At 45.0% G+C, this 23,667-nt stretch overlaps 1 protein-coding gene and 1 pseudogene across 1 annotated transcript in view; both read left to right on the forward strand.

The window, feature by feature from the left end:
• The first annotated feature begins 9,892 nt into the window (after window positions 1–9,892).
• Window positions 9,893–10,377, forward strand: LOC103227514 (small ribosomal subunit protein eS24-like; annotated as a pseudogene).
• A 12,937-nt stretch (window positions 10,378–23,314) lies between these two features.
• CDCP1 (CUB domain containing protein 1) overlaps window positions 23,315–23,667 on the forward strand; it is a 63,016-nt gene continuing 62,663 nt past the window's right edge. Inside the window, exon 1 of the mRNA XM_007983920.3 lies at window positions 23,315–23,554. Coding sequence (XP_007982111.3) covers window positions 23,473–23,554 — 82 coding nt within the window. The 5' untranslated portion in view covers window positions 23,315–23,472. The remainder of the gene's footprint in view (window positions 23,555–23,667) is intronic.

A 23,667-nucleotide genomic window follows, 5' to 3' on the forward strand; every position in this document is an offset into this window, starting at 1 on the left:
AGGATAGGTGGGATTTGACAGAATTTGATGTTTGTCCATCAGAAGTGGTCTGTTGACTGTTGAGTGATTTCCACAGAACTGTGTATTTTGCATTCCTTATCTTTCCATTCCCCACTTCGACCCCTGCAAGGCCCAGCAATTTCTTTTCACCCACTCACTGCTTAGTTAGTGCTGGACTTAGTCAGATCTCATCAGTCCCTCCTCGATGCAGCCTTCCCTCTTGTTCTACTGCCGACAAAGGGGCTTGCTCTCCACCAGCCGTCCCTGCTGGACTCTGTGGTTTGGAACCAAGTAATTGTTCAATTATCCATTATGTTTTAAAGTTATAAATGCAAGGCAAGTACATTACAGAAAATGCTGAATCAAGAAGAGAAACTACAATCTCATCACCCTGCCCCACCATCAAGAACCATTCATCTCGTCTTCTCTGAGTATCTTTTTCAACACCTATAGCATTTTTAAAACTCCATTATAGCCGGGCGCGGTGGCTCACACCTGTAATCCCAGCACTTTGAGAGGCCGAGGGAGGCGGATCACCTGAGGTCAGGAGTTCGAGACCAGCCTGGCCAACATGGCAAAACCCCGTCTCTACTGAAAATACAAAAGTTAGCCAGGTGTGGTGGTGTGCGCCTGTAATCCCAGCGACTCAGGAGGCTGAGACAGGAGAATTGCTTGAACCCAGGAGGCAAAGGTTGCAGTGAGCCTACAAGGCGCCACTGCACTCCAGCTTGGGTGACAGAGCAAGGCTCCGTCTCAAAGAAATAAAAAATAAACAAAAATAAACAAACCCTGTTATCATACTGCATGTTTAATTGTGAATGCTGAGTTTCGTATTTAGTGTTGCAGTGCATGCTTTTTGTCATCGTTTTCTTTCCTAATGAATACATAGTGGTGTCAAGCGGCTGAACCTCGTTTTATTTAACTATTTTTACAGTGTTTGGCATCTAGGTGGTTTCTAGTTTTCCCCTGCAATAAACATCTCCCTGCCTAGGGCTTTTTCTGAAAGCAGAATTACTTACTCAGGACAGATTCCTAAGAGAAATTACTGGATCAGAAGTTGTGGTTATACTAACGGCTCTGGATATAGACCCCTTGTCAAATTATCTCAGTGACCTTTGTGTCTTTGAACTGTGATCTTGTAGTTAATGCTGTTGTTATTCTGGAAGTATTATATGACTAGTGGAGAAAATTTGGAAACTTTGAGAGAAGTGAATAAAAATAAACCACATTTCACCCACAAAAAGATAATCACTATAAGTAACATGTTGGTGTCTTCCTCTCCAGTCTATCTTTCTTTATGTAAGTTTTAGGGTTTTTTGTTTGTTTTAGTGCCTATGTGAATTAGCATAATTATGATGGCACTGTAAATAAATTAGACATCATAATTTTCCTTGAACATAACAGCTAAGTATTTTCCACTTTATTGCAAACTCTTCATACAGTTTAAGAAATGCATAATTTTCCATTGAGTAGATGTATCCTTATTTACTTTCCCATTATCCTGTTTGGGGACACTTACACTGATTCCAAATTTTTGCTCTTAAAAACATTTGCCAGGAATAAATCTTCAAGTTATGACTTAAAAAGCAATGTGTAAGTTGGGTAAACACAACAATGATGAAAACTTACAATAGAAGAGTTGACTAATTGGTCTTGATTGTGGAAAAGGCTAATTTCTAAGCTCCTTCCTAGATTCATGAATGGAATTTAAATAACTAAGCTTTTTGTTTGTTTGTTTACAATCAAAGCCAACCCAATGAAGCTTCCTGACTGGGAACCCAGACACCTGGTTTTCTGGTAGTTTTTTCCCTCGGACAAGTCACAGGCCTGGCCTCTTGTGACTTAGTCAAATGCACAGTCATACTAAACGGCGGTGGCACAGGTGCTGCAGGGCTCCCGCCTGTTTCCTTTTACCAGTCCACACTGTTGTCAACGGCGGCAGCGCCTTAAGCATTCCTCAGTCACTGCAGTGAAGTTGCCATTTGCTTCCTGCCTGACTGACTCACTCAGCAGCCTGGGGCACGAGTCCTACCGTCTGTGGGCCTGGGCCGGTTGGCAGCACAAAGAGGAGCAGAAAGTGTGCCTCGATGCATAGGACGTGAAAAACAAGTGATGCTGTTTCCTGTGTGCAGACATGGAAAGATAAGCAAGAGGCTTATGATGTCGGGAAAGAAAGCAACAGCAGCAATAGAAACCAAACCTGAGGGCAAGACAAACAAATAGTATGCTATCGTTTGTATAAAAATAAAATAGAGAGCCAGATATGCACATACCACCCCCTGTACCCCCAAAATAAAGAGCTCAACGGCAGTGAAGAGCTATATAGTCACCACTGGCAACGGCAGAGTGGATACTTATTGTTCCTCAGACAATTACTGTACTTCCTGTGTGACTCAGGGTTTTGTTCACTGCACTGGTTGAAAAGTGACATAGGCTTGGGTGGAAGGAGAGAAGCCAGTTCCCGAAACGCTTCCTTGGTACACAGGCTGACCTGTGGTGGAGACATCCTCCCCCAACACCTGTGCCCATTCCAATGGCAGACAGGCAGTCAGATGCAGGCACCCTGAGAAATGCAATTAGGAGAGAGAAGGAGGAGAGGGAGAGAAGGGAGACAAGGGGTACAGCTAGAGAGGGAATGGAGTGAGAAAAAGGAAGAAACTTTGACCATCTTTTGAACAACCATGACGATCTTGAGGAGTTTTGGTGATGCTTCCTTTAGGATGAGCTTTTAATGGTCCTATTCTCTAAAGGCAGCCTCCCTCCCAGGATGTCCTTACCCTGAGCAGCTCAGAAAATTAAGGGCTGCTGCAGCATGGCAGCCTATTGCTGGGGACCGGTCCTGCCTGGAATGGGTCTTGAGACCCTGGGTTGGCCTGACCTCCGGTCCTCGCCCTGTCCTTCCAGCACAATAACAAGTGACCTTGGCCCATGACCATGGCAGGCCGCCACCCAGCCTCTGGGAAGGACTCAGCCCAGGAGCCCCCATCTGCTCACCCACTGAAATGGGCCTCTCCAGCTCCCCAGTGAGGCCTTGGAGCAGAGCCGCTGAAAACCCTAAGGCCCTAGGAGAGAAGAGAAGAATCAGCAGGCTCAATTGTTTCCAGATGTCTCTTACTTATGTCAGGATTAATCTTTGCTACAGAGCCATTTCTCCATGGAGAAAATGCATATAAAGCAGATGTCCTGGATAACAAGGAAAGGAGTTAAGAACCACGAGGAGAACATGGAGTGGACAGAAAGCCCTGCCTAAGGATGACACACATGACAGGAGGAAGCACAGCCAGGCTCCTGAGGCCTCAATTCTACCGCTTCAGAATCTTCTGCCAGCATCTTAACACTAATTCCCTGTATTAGTCTGTTCTCCCACTGCTATAAAGACATACTTGAGACTGGGCAATTTATAAAGAAAAGAGGTTTAATTAGCTCATGGTTCCGCAGGCTGTACAGGTTTCTTCTTGTCGGGAGGCCTCAGGAAACTTACAATCATGGTGGAAGGTGAAGGGGAAGCAAGAACGTCTTACGTGACTGGCAGGAGAAAGAGAGAAAAAGAGAAAGTGCTACACACTTTTCAACAACCGGATCTCCAGAGAACTCTACACTAGGGGGATGGTGCTAAACCATTAGAAACTGTCCCCATGATCCAATCACCTCCCACTAGGCCCCTCCTCCAACACTGGGAATTACAATTTGACATGAGATTTGCGTGGGAACACAAATCCAAGCCATATCACTGTTCCACTCAAGAGGCTGGGCTGCCTCCAGGGCACTCCCTTCCTTGCTTCCTCCTTCCCATCTTCTGGCTGGGGTCAGTAAAACTGAGTAGTAAGCCGGGGCCGGCCTGATCACAGGCCCTAATTTGCTATAGGAAATTTCTCTTCTGATCACCTACCTGCTGCTTCCTGCAGCATTAGGAACTGAGCATTAGGAACAGTGTCTGCAAGTGTTTTTTTTTTGTTCCTGAAAAATGACTCAGGACACAGGAAACAGAGATAAAAATATTGTGTTCGGCCAGGCACAGTGGCTCATGCCTGTAATCCCAGCACTTTGGGAGGCGAGGTGGTGGATCACCTGAGGTCAGGAGTTCGAGACCAGCCTGGCCAACCTGGTGAAACCCCCTCTCTACTAGAAATACAAACATTAGCCAGGCATGGTGGTGGGTGCCTGTAGTTCCAGCAACTCAGGAGGCTGAGGCAGGAGAATTGCTTGAACCTGGGAGGTGGAGGTTGCAGCGAGCCAAGATCACACCACTGCACTCCAGCTGGGTGACAGAGCAAGACTCTGTCTCAAAAAAATATATTGTGGTCAGGCACGGTGGCTCACACCTGTAATCCCAGCACTTTGGGAGGCTGAGGCAGGTGGATCACGAGGTCACGAGACCGGGACCATCCTGGCTAACACGGTGAAATCCCATCTCTTACTAAAAATACAAAAAATTAGCTGGGCGTGGTAGCAGGCGTCTGTAGTCCCAGCTACTCGGGAGGCTGAGGCAGGAGAATGGTGTGAACCCAGGAGGCGGAGCTTGCAGTGAGCAGAGATTGCACCACTGCACTCCAGCCTGGGCAACAGAGTGAGACTCCATCTCAAAGATAATAAATTTTTAAAAAATTGTGTTCATAGTAATTGCGAATGTTTCCAAGTAGCACTGAGTGCCAGGCACAATGCTCCATGATTTGGTCCCATTTGGTCCTTACAATGACCCTATCAGGTAGATGCAGTTATTTATCTCCAGTTTATATGTAAGGAAACTGAAGCTCATAGAAGGTAAAGATCAAACAGTAGGCTAGATTTGAAAGCAGGCGGTCTTCGAGTGTGACCCTTAGAACAGTAACTCATCTCATTACTAACACAGCTGATTGGAGGACTTGGCTTAGATCTGTCGCCAGGGGGCTTGTTAATACATCACTCTTGAATGAGACCATCTTAGCCACTCACACTTGGCAGCACCAGAAGTTGTGGGGAGTGGAGCCCTGAAGTGCATTTCACAGAGGAGCAGAGGACACCTGCACCCCAAAGAGAGAAAAGCCACCAACCTCTGAGCAGAGCAAGCTGCAGCACCCAAAGTGTCTGGGGGCAAAGGTGATGCTCCAGCACTGTGGGCCCTCACCCTTGCCTGCATGTTAGCAACCTGAGAAGTTTTCAGTTACTTCCAACGCCCAGTCTCCCTGCTGTCCTCCCCTCCCCCAGTGAAATCCCATCCCTGGATCCCAAAGGGACCCAGGCATCCATATTTTCGAAACTCCAGGTAATTCTAATGGGTGGCTAAGGTTGAGAACTACTTCTGGGCAGGAATGTCCTTACAGGACAGTAGGTCCAAGGGAATGGTTATTTCTCTTTTACATTAATATTGGCATGTGGAAGTGGGATGAGTAACAGCCGTAAGACCCTGTCAGTCTCTCACACTTCAGTGTGGATTAATTTTGGTGTTGATTCCCCTCATGATGAATGAGATCCAGGCACCAAAGCAATGTGAGTGTGTATAGCAGAGAAGGGAAGGGTGTGTATGGCCCACAAGGGCCAGTCCCAAAGAGGACCAGCTCTGGTGGGAGATACAGTGGGCCAGGGAACAGGGGCCTTAGAGAGAGAACTCGAAGATGGACAAACATCATGTGTTTCCTGGCTTGCTCCAGAGTTGGCCCCAACTGGCTGTGAGTTTCTGCAGCTCAGAGTCAGTGTCTTAGAATAGGCCAGCGTGGTCTCGGGTGACAGTCACCCAGAATCTGTTGCAGACTTTTCACAGTGCAAGAGATGGTTCTCTCCACCCCAAGTACCTCTTTGGACAAACAGCTCTTCCTTGAACTAAGCTAAAAGTCCTCTTCCTGTGACGTCAAAACCATGCCCAGAGCTCCGCTCTGTAGAGATACAAGCAAGAATTCCAGTCCTGCCTCAAGAGAATGGCCCTTCAGACACTGGAACCTATCCCCACCTCTCCCAGAGCCTGCGCTTTCCTAATTGTCCTTCGTGCTGCCCAAATTGCCTGTTCCAGGCTTTCGAAGGAAGCTTTACGGCTTGCTCTGTGGATGGCCATGATGCCGCCATGTATAGGTGTGTCCTCCAGCCCCGACTGTAGGGTTCTGTCTGTACCCTGCAAGTATTCTCTTGAATCTTCAGTACAATACTGCAAAACAGACACTCTGATGAACACTTCATAGATAAGGGAACTAAAACTCAGAGCTGCAAAGTAACTTGTGCAAAGTCACAAAGCAGGTCGTTGGCAGATTCAGACCCAGGCCTGCCTGATGCCAAGACTCATGCCCATCTCAGTAAACCTCCCCTGTCAGTCCCTCCTAGGGAACAGCACACTGCAGCAAGTGCTCTGAGCAGCACAGGAGCAGTGGAGCTTCCCCTGGCCTGGAGACCCTTCTTGACTTCTAAGCAAACATGAGATTGGTTTGGCCTACCCCATCCAACCCCAGGGGGCCCAATCAGACAAATACTCCCAGAAAAAAACTACCCCTGATATTGATGAAGTTCACCCCATCTCCCTCACCCCCCTTGGAGGTGGTATGAGTTTTCCTCCTCAACACTTTCTTGTTTATGCTATTTTCTTTCTTGGCACTTTTCTTGGGACTAGCCTTGGACCCTTCAAGTATATTTTATTAATTGAAAAATTCAGGCCAGGAGTGGTAGCTTACGCCTGTAATTCCAGAACTTTGGAAGGCCAAGGTGGGCAGATCACCTGAGGTCAGAAGTCTGAGACAAGCCTAGCCAACATAGCAAAACTCCGTCTCTACTAAAAATACAAAAATTAGCTGGGCGTGGTCGTGCATGCCTGTAATCCTAACTATTTGGGAGGCTGAGGCTGGAGAATCGCTTGAACCCAGGAGGCAGAGGTTGCAGTGAGCTGAGATTGAGATCACACCACTGCACTCCGGCCTGGGGGACAGAGCGAGACTCTGTCTCCAAAAAAAAAAAAAAAAAAAAAAAAAAAAAATCAAACGACAGCCCAAAAAAGAAAAAAACAAAGCAGTATAGGCGCCAAGAAAGAAACATCCCCTTTGCTCTCTGAAGTTTTGCTAAAAAGTGAACTCACAGAAGGCGGATTAACAAGAGAAAAAGCATAGAAATATATTAGGGTGCATGGTGGGGGTCGGGAATCACAGCGTGATTACCCAAACCCATTCCCAACCCCACCATGGGGTGCAGAAGTTTATAGACCATCTTGAGATTGTAGAAAGAATGGTGGCTCTGGTTGCATCAATGCAAATTTTCTCTAAGGATGTAAATCTCCACCACAAATGACAGCTTTGCAGGGCTACTTCTGTTTGCAGACCCTCTGAACAGCCATCTCAAAATATGTCGAAGAAGTGTATTGTGGGGTGAAATATTTTGATTTCCCTCAGTAGCCTATAAAGTGATGAAAATGTTCTGGAATTAGACAGTGGTCACTGATGCACAACCTTGTGAACATACTAAAAATTTCTGAGTCATACACTTCAAAAGAGTAAACTTCATGGTATGTGAATTCAATCTCAAAAGAACTGTCAGTTTTATTTTTTAAAACAGCCCATTAAAGCACATCTTCTTAACAGAGTGGAGTGAATTTGGAAAGGTCTGGAAAGAATGAATATAAGCCTTGTGCTGATCCCTTAAACACTGTTAGACCATGGACAGGTCCGGTTTGCATAAATGGACTATAACTTTCACCCATTACTAAAGGTGTGTTAAGGGTATTGTCTAAAGTAGAGGAGGCCAGGCAGCAAGATCTATGAATGTGGGCTTCTTACTACGCTGAGGAATACCTTGGAAGAAGGCCATGCAGTAGGGAGAGAGAGATAGGGCTTCAGGATCTGACAGCTGGGTTTCTTAATACAGAGTACTCTTATCACTGGCTCAAAAGAATATCCACAGATGAAGCATGAATACCCTATCCATCTCAAATACGATCGATGTCTCTTACACCGCTGTTGCAAGTACCTCTAGGGAAGAAAAAAACACACACAGTGTTTTTTGTTTTTTTGGGTTTTTTTGCCCTGTTGCCCAGGCTGGAGTGCAATGGCATGATTTCAGCTCACTCCAACCTCCGCCTCCGGGGTTCAAGAGATTCTCCTGCCTAAGCCTCCCAAGTAGTTGGGATTACAGGTGTGCGCCACCATGCCCAGCTAATTTTTATATATATATATATATATATATATATTTTTTTTTTTTTTTTTTTTTTTTGAGACGGAGTCTCGCTCTGTCTCCCAGGCTGGAGTGCAGTGGCGCGATCTCCGCTCACTGCAAGCTCTGTCGCCTCCCGGGTTCACGCCATTCTCCTGCCTCAGCCTCCCAAGAAACTGGGACTACAGGTGCCCGCCACCACGCCCAGCTAATTTTTTTGTGTTTTTAGTAGAGATGAGGTTTCACCATGTTGGCCAGGCTGATCTCAAGCTCCTGACCTCAAGTGATCCCCCCGCCTCGGCCTCCCAAAGTGCTGGGATTACAGGTGTGAGCCACTGCACCAGGCCACTGTGTTCTTATCTGATCAGATATAATATGCATACCAATTTCAGAAATGTTCAAATGTGAGAGGAAGAAAGTATCACTGAATCAATACAATGTGGCAAAAGGCTTCAAGGTGAAATGCGTTTGGGAAATCTTTGAGTTTGACAGGCCTCCTTAACACAGGACTTGTCAGAGTGTTCAATACACTTACATGCATAATGAGAAGAGGGGGCAAGGAATGAGCTGTTCGCTGCATGCATTTCCACAGACCTCTTTCTACCAGACCATCCCAGAAAGAACGTGTTCTGTAGAGTCAGCTGGGAAGAAACTGATTTAAGAAACAGGGGTGCATACAGGGGACTGAGCCCAAAACCTGGGAGTATTTAAATCTGAAGAGAGAAACACTAAGCACATAGTGGAAGAAAGACCTCAGAAGGTAGACCTTTGGTGGGAACTAAGGCGAGGGCACGGGCAGGAAGGGAAGAAGAGATGGAGAAAACACAGGAGGCTGATTCAAAGAGAAGCTTAAACTCCACCCTCAAGAAGAGGGAGCGCAACTCTCCAAAACCTAAGATGGCCAGTTGGGTGCGTCTATTACTCAAGCGGAAAAGAAACAAAAAGCCCACTGACATAGCAGTAGACTTCAGTTTGGCTAAGAACAGCTACAGAAATGTAATAAGGATGAGGAAAATCAAATTACTATTTTAAGAAAAAGGGATTGGTTTGGGTTTTCAAATATGCATTTCCAGTAGATCTTGTTCCTGGTAAATGCTCAATAAATATATATATTGATTAACTGTTGGCTTCATTCCGAAAACAAATGTTTTTGAAATCCCATGTAAGCACTGAGCTACATGCTGTGGGAAGGTCACCCAGATAAATAAAACAGGGTTCTCGTCACCCACATAACCAGAAACCTGTATTTCATTGATTCTAAGATGCACATTTTAAAAACTTTTTTTTGAGGTGGAGTCTCTCTCTGTGGCCCAGGCTGGAGTACAGTAGCATGATCTTGGCTCACTGCAAGATTCACCTCCCAGGTTCGGGCGATTCTCCTGCCTCAGCCTCCCAAGTAGCTGGGATTACAGGTGACCGCCACTACATCAGGCTAAATTTTTTGTATTTTTAGTAGAGATGGGGATTCACCATGTTGGCCAGGCTGGTCTTGAACTCCTGGCCTCAAGTGATCCGCTCACCTTGGCCTCCCAAAGTGCTGGGATTACAGGTGTGAGCCACCATGCCCGGCCTAAAAACTTGTAACACATCTGAAATTGGGCAGCCTTTCACAGTCGGGCATCTCTGACATGGTTGTTATGACAGTGCGTGCCGACCTTTGACCATAACTATTCATATTGGCATCACCTTCAATTGAAGTATGTGCATGGTTGGTTCTACAGCTATGGAGCTTCATTACCATTTAAAGCATCACCCGCTTTTTTCTTCCCTGGCTGTCTGAGGATAGACCGCCATCATGAACGACACAGTAACTATCCGCACTGGCAAGTTCATGACCAACCAACGACTTCAGAGGAAACAAATGGCCATTGATGTCATTCACCCTGGGAAGGTGATAGTGCCTAACACAGAAATTTGGGAAAAACTAGCCAAAATGTACAAGACCACACTGGACGTCATCTTTGTATTTGGATTCAGAACTCATTTTGGTGGTGGCAAGACAACTGGCTTTGGCATGATTTACGATTCCCTGGATTATGAAAAGAAAAATGAACCCAAACATAGACTTGCAAGACATTGCCTGTATGAGAAGAAAAAGACCTCAAGAAAGCAACGAAAGGAACACAAGAACAGAATGAAAAAACCAGGAGGACTGCAAAGGCCAGTGTTGGTGCTGGCAAAAAGCCGAAGGAGTAAAGGTGCTGCAATGATGTTATCTGTGGCTGTTGTGGGTTTTTCACAAGAAGATTAATAAACCGAAAACTTCCATGTGAAAAAAAAATCATCAAACAATTGCTATTATTAAAAAGTCAAAAAATAACAGATGCTGGCGAGATGGCAGAGAAAAGGGAACACTTATACACTGCTGGTGGGAAGGTAAATTAGTTCAGCCACTGTGGAAAGTCGTCTGAAGTTTTCTCAGAGAATTTAAAATAGAACCACCATTTGACCCAAGCAAGCCCACTATTGAGTACATACCCAAAGGAATGTAAATCATTCTACTGTAAAGACACATGCACATGTATGTTAACTGCAGCACTCTTAACAATAGCAAAGACATAAAATCAACCTAGATGTCCATCAACGGTGAACTAAATAAAAAAAAATATGGTCCATATACACCACGGAATACTATGCAGCCATAATAAAGAATGAAATCATGTCCCTTGCAGCAACACAGATGGAACTGGAGGCCATTATCCTAAGTGAATTAACACAGGAACAGAAAACCAAATCCATGGTCTCCAGGTGTTCTCACTTAGAAGTGGGAGCTAAACACTGAGTACACATGGACACAAAGAAGGGAACAAACACCACCAGGGCCTACTTGAGGGTGAAGAATGCGAGGAGGGTGAGGATTGAAAAACTATCTATCAGGCATTATGCCGATTACCTGGGTGACAAAATTATCTGTACACCAAACCCCTACGACATGCAATTTACCCATGTAACAAACCTGCACATGTACCCCTTGAACCTAAAATAAAATAGCATCAAAAAGATTGTAACCCGATTCAATAAGGAAACTAAAAGTTGGTGTGGGTGCAGTGACGCATGGAAATACAGCAGTGGGGCAGATGTTTAATAGGAGAGTAGCAAATATTTGTCACTAGAGGAATGGCTATAATTCTATATTTTCTTGCAAAGCTATAACCAAGTGCTTATGGGACTTAGGCAAGAATGTCAAAGACACAGAATTAGAATAAGCTGTCTTGTCACAGAGAAGCAGGCAGAAGAACAGACCGCACACCAAGCAATGCAAGGAAGGACAGGAGAAACTGCTGAATCCATGGGATAGAGGAAGGAAGGGCCGAAGTCATGCCATTAAAGCTGGTGTGACCCACGCCCATGCTGTACAGGCTGCCATCAGCACACCAGGTATCCATCAGCAGAGGCTTCCCACTGATGTTGGCTTGACTTCTAGAAAATGAGATTCAACTGAGGGAAAAATAAAACTATGAGTTTAGTTAAAAAGGAAAATGGTAACTCACCCTTGGTATTCTTCAGTTTGCCTCAAAATTATACTGACAATGTAAGAAAGCATTGTATTGTAGATTAATTTGCAGTGCTTTTTTCTTCTTAATTGTGTATAAAATAACAGTGCTCTTTACCATGGCAATAACTTCGATTTCCTGAAGATACTATGTGCAGTGGGGGGAGAAAAAGAGTTGTCTTCACTTACGAAAGTACTTTGATAAGGTAAGTCCTGAGGGAACTTAAAGGTGTTATTAGAATCAATAGCTGCTAACTTCACAAAAAAGAGATACCAGGAGAATCAATAGCTGCTAACTTCACAAAAAAGAGATACCAGGAGCCTCCTGACAGAAGTCTACAACTCTACTCAGGAAGTGGTCCTGCTGAAGGAGTGAAACAGGAAGGAGATCAGGCCTCCAGTTCCAAATACCAGCTTATAGGAAATACAGAGGGCAAGGGAAGGTGTAAAATAACATCATACTGCAGGACACAGTACGAGACAAATAAATGACCTGATTTCCTCAGCAAATAAATTTCGGAAAAAAAGAAAAGAAAAGATAGAAAGAGAAGGTTCCCCTCTATACAGACTTTATTTTATAAATTAAAATAGATTTACAGACATATTATGGACTTAGTGCCTCATTTCCAAATAACAGAGTACGGAAAGGGGAAATTTAGTAACTTACTAGTAGAGAAACCTAGCAGACACCACCTTAACCAAGCGACGAAGGTTAACATCACCAGAGATGTTGTGGGGACATCATGTACCCCTGATGCACTCTGACGAGATGGGCACATCACCTCTGTGAAATCCTTCCCAAATAGTTCTTTTTAGGTTTTTTTTTGTTTTTTGTTTTTTGTTTTTTTTGAGATAGAGTCTCACTCTGTCACCCACGCTGGAGTGCAGTGGTGCAATCTCGGCTCACTGCAACCTCCACCTCCCAGGTTCAAGTGATTATCGTGCCTCAGCCTCCTAAGTAGCTGGGATTACAGGCATGCGCCACCACACCTGGCTAATTTTTGTATTTTTAGTAAAGATGGGATTTTGCCATGTTGGCCAGGCTGGTCTCAAACTCCTGACCTCAAGCGATCCACCCACTTCAGCCTCCTAAAGTGCTGGGATTACAAGTGTGAGCCACCATGCCCGGCCTTGCCAAACTGTCTTAATCCCAGCTAATCATTACAAAAACATTGGACAAACCCAAATTGAGGGAAAATTCTGCAAAATACCTGACCACTACTCTTCAAAATTTTCACGATCATGAAAAACAAAACCTGAGGACTTGTCACCAATGGGAGGAGTCTGAGACACAATAACTAAATGCAGTATGGGGTCCTGGATGGGATCTTGAAACAGAAAGAGGACATTCATAGAAAAAGGAGTAAAATTTGAATAAAGTCTGCAGTTTGCTCATAGTAAAGTGCTGATATTACTTTTTTAGTTTTGACAAATATACAGTAATACGCAAGATATTGACATTAGAACAAGTGCATGAGCGTTCTCTGTAGTACCTTTGCAGTTTTTCTGTAAATATGATTCCAAAATTAAGTTTATTTTTTTAGAAAGACATACCAACCAATTGTAATATAGGAACTCTATTTGGATCCTGATTCAAACAATGAAACTTTTATCTATCTATCTATCTATCTATCTATCTATCTATCTATCTATCTGTCTGTCTATCTTTTGAGACAGAGTCTTGCTCTATCGCCCAGGCTGGAGAGCAGTGGTGCGTTCTCAGCTCACTGCAGCCTCCACGTCCCAGGTTCCCAGGCCCAAGCGATCCTCCCACCTCAGCTTCCCCAGTAGCTGGGACCACAGGCACACACTACCACCCCTGCCTACTTTTTGTGTTTTTAGTAGAGACGGGATTTACCACGTCTCCTAGGTTGGTCTTGAACTCCTGAGTTCAAGCGATCCTCCCGCCCCAGCCTCCCAAAGTGCTGGCATTACAGGCATAAGCCACCATGCCTGGCCTAAACTATTTTTAAAATAACATTGATAAGACAATCGGAAACCTGACAGTGACTGGATATTAAATGCGATTAAGGAGTCATGCATGATTCATTTATTTGTAGGAGTGACAATGGCATTGTATTATGCTTGTTAAAAAGAGTATATATGGGATTCCTCAAAACATTAAACATGGAATTATTATATGATCCAGCAATTCTACTCTGGGTATATACACAAAAGAACTGAAAACAGCATCTTGAAGAGATATTTGTACAACCATGGTTCAGAGCAGCATTACTCACAACAGTCAAAGGGTGGAAACAATCCAAGTGTCCATTGACAGATAAATGGATAAACAAATTGTGTTGTGTATGTATATCTATACAATGGAATATTATTCAGCTTTGGGAAGGAAGGAAATTGTGACATGCGACAACATGGAAGAATCTGAAGGACCTTATGCTAAGTGAAGTAGGCCAGTCTCAAATGGACAAATATTATACAATTCCATTTACATGAGGTACTTAGAATAGGCAAATTCACAGAGACAGAAAGTAGAGTGGTGGATGACAGGGGCTGGAGGGCAGCAGGGAAGGGGAGTTATAGTTTAATGGGCACAGAGTTTCCGTTTGGGAAGAAGGAAAAGCTCTGGAGATGGAGGGTGGTGACAGCTGCAAGACAATGTGAATGTACTAATGCCACTAAACTGCACACTTAAAAATGGTTAAAATGCCAAATGTTATGTTATATACGTATTCTACCACAATTTTTAAAAAGGGGACCAGGCACACACCTGGCGAATTTTTAAAATGTATTTGTAAAGACAGGATCTCACTATGTTGCCCAGGCTGGTCTCAAATTCCTAACATCAAGCTCTCCTCCTGCCTCAGCCTCCCAAAGTGCTAGGATTATAGGCAAGAGCCAGAGCACTCAGCCAGGAACCAAGATTTTTCAGAAAGGAAAGCTCATGAACTATTGGATGGACACTTGGCTTCTGCTCTGAAGGTCACCTTCTATTTGACTCAACTGTGTCACCCTTCCCAGGCCTGCATCGATCAGGGAGGTGTCAACCAGATGAGCTCCAAGTCCTCCTGCTCAACAATGATATGACTCAATTCCCTCTCCAGGGGGAGGAAAATCCCTGAGATTCCTACTAAAGCTGTGTTCTTTCCAAATTTCAAGGAAACACATAGAAAAGAAACAAGCAAGCCTGGCAAGCAGAGGCCTGACATGGGGATGGATCATATCCGAGGGTGGTGCAGACTCCAGGGATGGGCAGGGTATGGCTCTCTCTACCCTGTGGGCAAGTGACTTACTGAGAGCTGGTTGCACAAGCTTAAGAAAGGAGTACACAGCTATACTTTTCCTCTCTTTTTGCCCCTGGGCATTTCAGCTTGACCTCTTAGATGGTATAGTTTGGGGAGGTGATGGTGCATGGATCCCAGGCCTCTGGTTGCTTTGGGGTGACCTCAGAAGGTGCTCAGCTGCCTGCTGCCGAGTTCCTGAGTCATGCAGAACTGAGTTCATTCAGACCCCATCCACGGCAGCATGACTAGCTGCTCTGCAAGGATTGTTCTTATTTGTCTTACTCATCCTAAGACTGAAATTATACCTTGTGGTTACCGCTGGGCAAATTACTTGGCAAAGTCAGTCATTCCCAAGGAACTTCTATTTCATTCTGAGACAATGGCAAACTCTTCTGTTTTGAGGCTCACAAAGAAGCTCTGCTCAAACTGTGAATGGGAAGTTTTCTCCCTCAAACAGTAGTTGACATTGACAGTGACACTAAGAGCTATTTGTGCACTGAAATAACTTTAACTTTATTAATTTGCTTAATCACTGGAAAGCAAAGTTTCCAAGAAGTTACCTGATTTGGACAGATGTTTCTTCCACCCTCTGTTCAAACTGGATAAAGTCCTGGCCCACCGGACTCTGGCCCATCCTACAAGGCCAGGGAGGCTGCTCTAGATACCCAACATGGCCACAGCGACCTCATTCGACCAGGGGCCCTACCCCCTTTTTAAAATGAACTGTGCATTCATCTTTCCAGGGTCACAAGTTTCAAAGAGCTCCCTGGGTTCAGTGGCCCAATTGGTGGGGTAATCCACACATCCTTGGCTAATGAGTTCATTCATTCCCCAACTATTTGTTAAGCATTTACTCAATCCCTATCTTCAGCTCCAGAAATATAAAGATGAGTAAAACACAGTTTCTTGCCTTGAGGAGCTGACACTTTCAGATTTGAATGAGACTGTGAAGAAATTTGTCTGTAGCCTTCTCTTTCCAGAACTCTGCACTCCACTTCCACAGATTCCCTCCCCACTAAGCTGATACCCACTCCTTTCATCCTTTGCTCACGACACAGGCAATCTCAGCTAACTTTACTGTGCATTTACCACGTGCCAAGCACTGTGCTAAATGTGTTACATATATATAACACCTCATTAATCTTTACAACACCCTATTCATGGACCCAGTTCATGGATGAGGAAACTGAGGCATATATAGGTGAAAGGAGTTGGCATAAGCCAGTAAAGTTGCAGAGGCAGTATTTGTATTTGTTTTTGTTTGAGATGGAGTCTTGCTCTGTCACCCAGGCTGGAGTGCAGTGGTGCAATCACAGCTCACCGCAACCTCCACCTCCTGGGTTCAAGTGATTCTCTGGCCTTATCCTCCCGAGTAGCTGGGACTACAGGACCATACTACCATGCCTGGCTAATTTTTGTATTTTTAGTAGAGAGGGAGTTTCACCATGTTGGCCAGGCTTGCCTCAGTCTCCCAAATCACTGGGATTACAGGCGTGAGCCACCGTGCCTGGCAAGAGACAGTGTTTGAATCCAGGACATCTGACTGCAGAATTCGCATTGACAGTCACGGAGCCATTCCATCTCACCCATTTAGGTCAGGTCCTGTATCTGCAGTGAATCATATGGGTTTGCTCTCCCTTACATTTTCCACAGCACCAGAAAAATCTCCTATGCCCGCCTTAGGATGAGGTTCAGGCTGGAAACTGAAAAAAGAGACGTTTATTCTTCTCTCATGTAAAAAGCCAGGTAGGTATCCAGGGCTGGTGCAGGCTCCTTCTCTGTGCTTGCTCAGGTGTATGTGGCTCAAGGGTATTTGCAGAGCACAGGTTTGTGTCTGGGGCCGGGGGGTGGTCTTGACCAAGCAGCATTATTATTTGAGAATCTCGTTACTAAAAGCGATGGCTCCATTTGATTTAACTCCGCCCATCTGTTCACCTGGGAGAGAAGGGTGGCTGTGGAATTCCGGGCTCTGCATAGTTGGCCGTATGTTTATAGCTTGACTCAGTCTGGATGCTGGGCTCTCTAAGTCTGCAGCATATCACCCTGGGAATTCTTTGACTCTCCCTCGGGATGTATCTGTACTTCATATATCTAGAGGCAAATACACCAAGAAGTTAAATCTCCAATGTGCTTCCCTGGTCATAGGTCTTTGTCAAATTTGCAAAGGCACGTATTTTGACTGCAAAAAAAGCCCTCCCTCCACTTTCTCTCCATCAAACTCCCCCTTATACAATGTAGCATTGAGTGGCTGTGGGCATTTTGGGATCTGGCTAAAGGGATGTTAACTCAGACATACATTAATTATAATTAGGGTTTGGTGGGATATATTTACTTGATTCACGGTCACACTCATGTGTAGTTAAGCCATTGCTTGTTCTCACATTGTAGTAATGGCTTCCAGGAATACTCCTCCCAACCACTGGGCTCAGTCACAAGGTGAGGTGACCAGAAGGAGCAAGGCCAGAGGTGGTATTACATTATGAACCTGTGCTACAGTGTCCAACACCCAGAGTATGTGCATAGCGGAGGAGGAGGAATAAAGTGAAATGTACAGATCCAGAAGAAGCTAGTCTGTGGAAAACTTTCCCAATTATCAAAGCTAAAATTTTAAGCAGAACATGCAACTCATCATGGTTTATCAAAAATGATGGACTTTTTTTTCTGTAAGAAACAAATTGGTAATCAGCAGTATTATTTTGAATGCACTATACTATTTTGATCTTTATAGTTAATAGGAATCACACAAATGGAATTTATACGAATTTCTGTATTTATAGGGCACAAAACTATAATGGTTCCGTGGACAGTGAGTATTTCTGCATGTGAATTCACATGTCTTATGCATCTCAACATATCAGTTGCATCTTATCTGATGCATCTGGCAAAATGACCTGGAGAATGACTTAGAGTTGTACCAGGCAATTAACAGTAAAAATATTGTGTTATTTTTTCTGGATTTTGGAACATTTGTGATAATTTTCCCATTTGTAATTCATTGAGATTTCTTTCCTCAGTCTAAACACAGCAATATTTTTCACACCTGATTTTCTTCTCTTTTCTTTCTCTCTCTCCTTTTTTTTTTTTTTTTTTTGACAGGAGTCTTGCCCTGTCACCTAGGCTGGAGTGCAGTGGTGCCATATCAGCTCACTGCAACCTCTGCCTCCCAGGTTCAAACCATTCTCCTGCCTCAGCCTCCCAAGTAGCTAGGATTACAGGCATGCACCACCATGCCTGGCTAATTTTTGTAGTTTTAGTAGAGACAGGGTTTCGCCATGTTGGCCAGGCTGGTCTTGAACTCCTGACCTCAGGTGATCTGCCCATCCCAGCCTCCCAAAGTGCTGGGAATACAGGTGTGAGCCAACATGCCTGGCCCCACATTTGATTTTCTATTTGCAATTTTGTATTATTTTTCTTAAGGTGATTATGTTTATCCCCAAAAAACCTGTATCCACTCCTCCCTGTGTTGCATGCATTTTTTGTTTTAATGGAACACATCTTCCAGTATATTCTTGAGAAGAGGTATATAGGAAGTTTGGAGGTTTTTTAAGATCTTGAACGTTTAAAAGTGTCATTTTTCTACCGTATTGTTTAATTGATAGTTTGGCTGGGTATAGAATTCTAATTTGGAAGTTATCTTTCTTCAGAATTTTGACAGTATTGCTTCATTGTTTTCCAGATTCCAATGTTGTTCTCGAGAAATCCAAAACCACTTTGATTTTTGTTCTTTTCTGTGAGACCCTTTTCTTGCCTCTGGAAGCTACAGAATCTTTTTTGTTGTTTGTTGTTTGAGACAGAGTCTCACTCCATCACCCACGCTGGAGTACGGTGGTGCAATCTTGGCTCACTGCAACCTTCGTCCCCCGAGTTCAAGTGATTCTCGTGTCTCAGCCTCATGAATAGTTGGGATTACCCAGGCGTGAGACACCACGCCCAGCCTAGAATCTTCTTTTTGTTATTGGTTTCTGATATTTCACCATGATGTGCCTTGACGTGAGTCTGCCTATATTATCCATTGTGCAGGACACTCCATGAGTCTTTTAATCTGGAAACTCATGTCATTCAGGCCTGGAGAATTTCTTGAATTACATTATTGAGGATGTCACCTCCTCTGTTTCATCTGCTCTCTCTTTCTAGGAAACATATTTTTCAGATATTGGATCTTCTGAACTGGACCGCAAATTTTCTTTACTTTTCCCTCCACTTTTTATCTCTTTTGTCTTTTTGCTTTACTTTCTGGGAACACTTCTAACTCTTCTATTTATTTATTATTATTATTTTTATCTACAATCACTTTTTTCATTTCCAAGAATTTTTTTGTGGTTCTCTGAATCGGTTTTTGTTTGTTTTGTTTTGTTCTGTTTTTGAGACAGAGTTTCGCTCTTGTTGCCCAGGCCGGAGTGCAATGGAGCGATCCCGGCTCACCACAACCTCCGCCTCCTGGGTTCTAGAGATTCTCCTGCCTCTGATTACAGGCATGTGCCACCACGCCGGCTAACTCTTTGTGTTTTTAGTAGAGACAGGGTTTCTCCATATTGGTCAGGCTGGTCTCGAACTCCCAACCTCAGGTGATACGCCCACCTCGGCCTCCCAAAGTGCTGGGAATACAGGCATGAGCCACCACGCTGGGCCTTGTTTTGTTTTTTATAACATGGTGTTCCTGCTTCATAAAGAGAATGTTGTCTGGCACCAAATTATAGTTGCCTACATCACTCTAAGAGTTAGTAATTGTTTTGTTTTGCTTCCTTTTATTTTCTTCTCTTTGTATAGTCTCTTTCAGGTTGCTTCTTTCTTCTTTTTTTTTTTTCAGTTTGGTTACTTGGTTGGCTTTGACTCTATTATGTTAGAAGCTCTCCTCAGATATCCTGAAATCCTGATTGCTCATGTTTAAAAGTGAGATATTGGCCAGGTGCAGTGGCTCACGCCTGTAATCCCAGCACTATGGGAGGCTGAGATAGGTGGATTACATGAGGTCAGGAGTTCAAGAACAGTCTGGCCAATATGGTGAAACCTCGTCTCTACTAAAAATACAAAACTTAGCCAGGCGTGGTAGTGTGTACCTGTAGTCCCAGCTACTTGGGAGGCTGAGGCAGGAGAATCACTTGAACCCAGGAGGCGGAGTTTGCAGTGAGCCGAGATTGCGCCATTACACTCCAGTCTAGGCAACAGAGCGAGACTCCATTTCAAAAAAAAAAAAATAGAAATTAAAATTAAAATGAGATATTAAAAAGCTAAGTTGGTGGGGCTTAATCAATTGAAAGCTTCATGGTAGGAAGCTGGTTGGCCTGTTTATGAGGGTCAAATGTCCGTATGTTTGGGTCTTTCCTCCTGTGCTGGTCAGACTCCCCAGAAGAAAACTTTTTCCATCCCCAATATGGATAACAAAGCCCTTTTGTCTCATCCTCGGAGGCAGGTGGGGCCAGACAGCTGGGGATATCAGGAAGATATCAGAATGCATATCTTCCCTTTATTTACCTACTTTTACAATGTTTCCTATATCTTCAGCTATGCCTGGCATCCCTCAGCCCACATCCCTAGGTTTTAATCTCTCCAGAAAACAACACTAAAGCTGTTAAACTTATCAACCCTCTAACTTGTCAAGATCTAAAGATGGATAATATAGGCAGACTCATATCAAGGCACATTATGGTGAAATTTCAGCAACCAATGACCAAAAGGAAGATTCTACAGCTTTAGAGGCAAGAAAAGGGTCTCAAAGAAAATAACAAAAATAGGAATGGTTTTGGATTTCTCAAGAACAACACTGGAAGCTGGATGGATGAGGGACTGTTGCCCAGACGGGGTAACGGTGGATGGGTTCCGGGATCTAACTACAGTACTTCTCAAACAGCTTTCTCCCAGCCTTTCTTGTTTTAACTCCTCTTTCACCCTCCAGTTCCAGAATACCTTGTGCTGCCATTTCCTGAGGATCTTTTTTGAGGATTTCTGTGTTAATCGTGTTATTTCTCAGTTTTCCCACTACTGGCTTAGGGTTCTGCCATCTCCAGGCTTCTAAGGCAGCTACCACTAGTCCAACTGCTGTCTAGCTTCCCGGGTGATTTTGCTGTTGTCTTCTCTCTGTTCTTCTCACCTTTGTGGGCTTATGTAATTTTTTTTCAAATCCCTGTTTTATAGCCTTTGCAGGGTTTCAGAAGAGGTCAAAATTAGATGGAACAGTCTGTTTTAAGACTCACCTTCTTACCTTCTTTTTTTTTTTTTTCTTTTTTGAGAGAGAGTCTTACTCTGTCGCCCAGGCTGGAGTGGAATAGTGCAATCTCAGCTCTGCAACCTCCGCCTCCCAGATTCAAGCAATTCTCCTGTCTGAGTCTCCTGAGTAGCTGGGACTACAGGAGCCCGCCACCACACCCAGCTAATTTTTGTATTTTTAGTAGAGATGCGGTTTCACCATGTTGGCCAGGCTGGTCTCCAACTCCTGACCTCAAGTTATCCACCCACCTTGGCCTCCCAAAGTGCTGGGATTACAGGCATAAGCTACTGGACCCAGCTGAAAATTTACCTTTCAATCTGGCATTTTTCTCTAGCACTAGATTATAGTTACCTACACTGCTTTCCAGTTCAGAAATAACCTTTTAAAATTTACTCCTTCCATTCAGCCATGTTTGTAAAGACAAAACATGTCCATCCTTGGCAATGCTTTGTTCACACTCCACTTGGAGGACCAGGACAGTATGTCAGGACATCTTTACTTCAATTATATAGTTGGATTGTCATGCAAAGGATGCTGAAGTGCCTCCCTGTTTTTCTTCTTTCTTGTTGCTGCCACTTTCTGGAACCATCGTTAATACTTCATATTTGGGAATTAGTGACCCTCATTCCATTTTTAGAAAGCTGGTGTCAACTATCCCAAGAAAGACAGCTCAGCAAACTTTGGAGAGATGAAATAGTAATGAAATAACTTGCTCCTTAGGCTTAACTTGTCAAGCAATATTTCTGATATTTTGCATTCAATACACTGCCATTCTAGTACTGTCGTGGGAAACAATGGTGTTATGGATGCTAGGAAAAGATGCTGGGATATACATACCTGCTTAGAATGAGGAGAAAAGACAAATCTGCTTTCACCCTCCTGGTCAGCATAAATATTTTTAAAGAGTGTTTAGATTTTTGTCAAGATTTCTTTCTCTTGATGAATTTGTCCTCGATTCAGTGGGGGAGAACCAAGAGCCTCCCTTTGTTTCTCATCCTCTCCCTTCCCTCTAGTTCTCAGTTTTCCCATCTGTCTGCACAAGGACAGAAGTAGACTAGAAGATTAAATCTCAGATCCCCTTTAGCTCACACTACAGGCCCTCCCAGAGGTGGGGATGTGAGCAGGGTCATGTTCCAAGTTCTGCCTCCCTTGATGGACTGTGGGCTCCCAGAGGGCAGAGCTACCTCTATTCTCATGATTAAGGACACGGAGAAAGGTGTGACGCTCCTAGGAGATGATTTCCCACCTTTGTCCACAAGAAGGATTGGGGCAGCCTGGACAGGCTCAGCCTCCCCAAGAATTAAGCAGAAGTTGGGACTGGACTGTAAACTGATGCTGTCGCACGTGCTTTGGTTCCTGTCCCAAGCCTCCCAGGTTGCTCTGGGTGACTCTGGCCCAGCTTCTGGCTATCCATGAACACAAATAGTCCCAGGGAGTCATTTTGGCAGAACCCAGGTCTGCTAGCTAAGAACTCCTGAACCATCGGCAATCTCTCCCTGTGGCCTGGACTTGGTGTATGGCCTGCAGGGTGGAAGGAGAACCCACAGGGCCTCTGAAGACAGGCAGGTGGCACACCTGCGGGTGGGAGGATTTGGAAAAGGAGTCCAGCGCTATTCATTTTTCATTCATTTTCCAGCCCAATGTTTGACCTGAATGCTTCACGCCCACACTGCACACACTACTCCATTTATAATACAACTCGAGAAGGGCATATACTATTCCATCCACAGCTCAGGGAAAGCATACATACGACTCTACTCACAATTCAACAAAGTGGTGCATCTGCCTCCAATTTACTAGTTACCCTAGGGACCTTGGGCACGTTGTGTGTCTGGAAATACTGCAGGTGATGTGTGTGGAGTAGGCTGCAGGCTCACCGTCCTGCAAAGACTAGCTGTACCACTACCGGCTTTAAGGTCCAATAGACCTCTGGCCCAAGTCAGGTAGCAGAGGATCCAGGGCTTGGGTAGCCCGCAAATAGGATTCTCCTCCAAAACGAGGCGCATAATGACCTTTGTCTCCTGGACAGAAAAGGGAAGGTAGACTGGCTTCCTCTATGGCCGACCTTCGCGACTCTGGACAAAAAGACTTGATCGTTCTCAGACTTGGGAAGGAGGACTAAGCCCAGAAAGGTGGGGACAAGTCCACCCCAACGCTGCAATGGTGAGTAGTAGGGACCCAGCAACCCAGTGCCGGGAGCCCTGCACCCTGGGCGGCAGAGGCGGTAGCTGACGCAAGAAGAGGAGGAGGAGAGAGAGGAGGGACGCACCGGGTCAGCTCGCGCTCCTGCGGCGCAGGGCGGGGCTCGGGCCGGTCCGCCCGCGCGCAGGTGAGCGAGCCAGGGCGGAGCGCAGCTGCGCCGGGCTTGGGCGCCTGCGGCCGCCGCTCCCCACCGTCGCTTTCCCCACCGAGGGCCGAGGCGTCCCGAAGTCATGGCCGGTCTGAACTGCGGGGTCACTATCGCACTGCTAGGGGTTCTGCTGCTGGGTGCGGCGCGCCTGCCGCGCGGGGCAGGTAAGTGCCGGGCTTTGGAGGCGGGTGGCGCGGAGCGGTGAGCTAGCCAGCCAGCCTACGCCGGGCGGAGATGCGGCCGAGGGACGCAGGGCGAGGGGGCTGCGAAGGGAGGG

The sequence above is a fragment of the Chlorocebus sabaeus genome, chromosome 22 (assembly GCF_047675955.1).
Source record: "Chlorocebus sabaeus isolate Y175 chromosome 22, mChlSab1.0.hap1, whole genome shotgun sequence".
Classification (NCBI taxonomy): domain Eukaryota; kingdom Metazoa; phylum Chordata; class Mammalia; order Primates; family Cercopithecidae; genus Chlorocebus; species Chlorocebus sabaeus.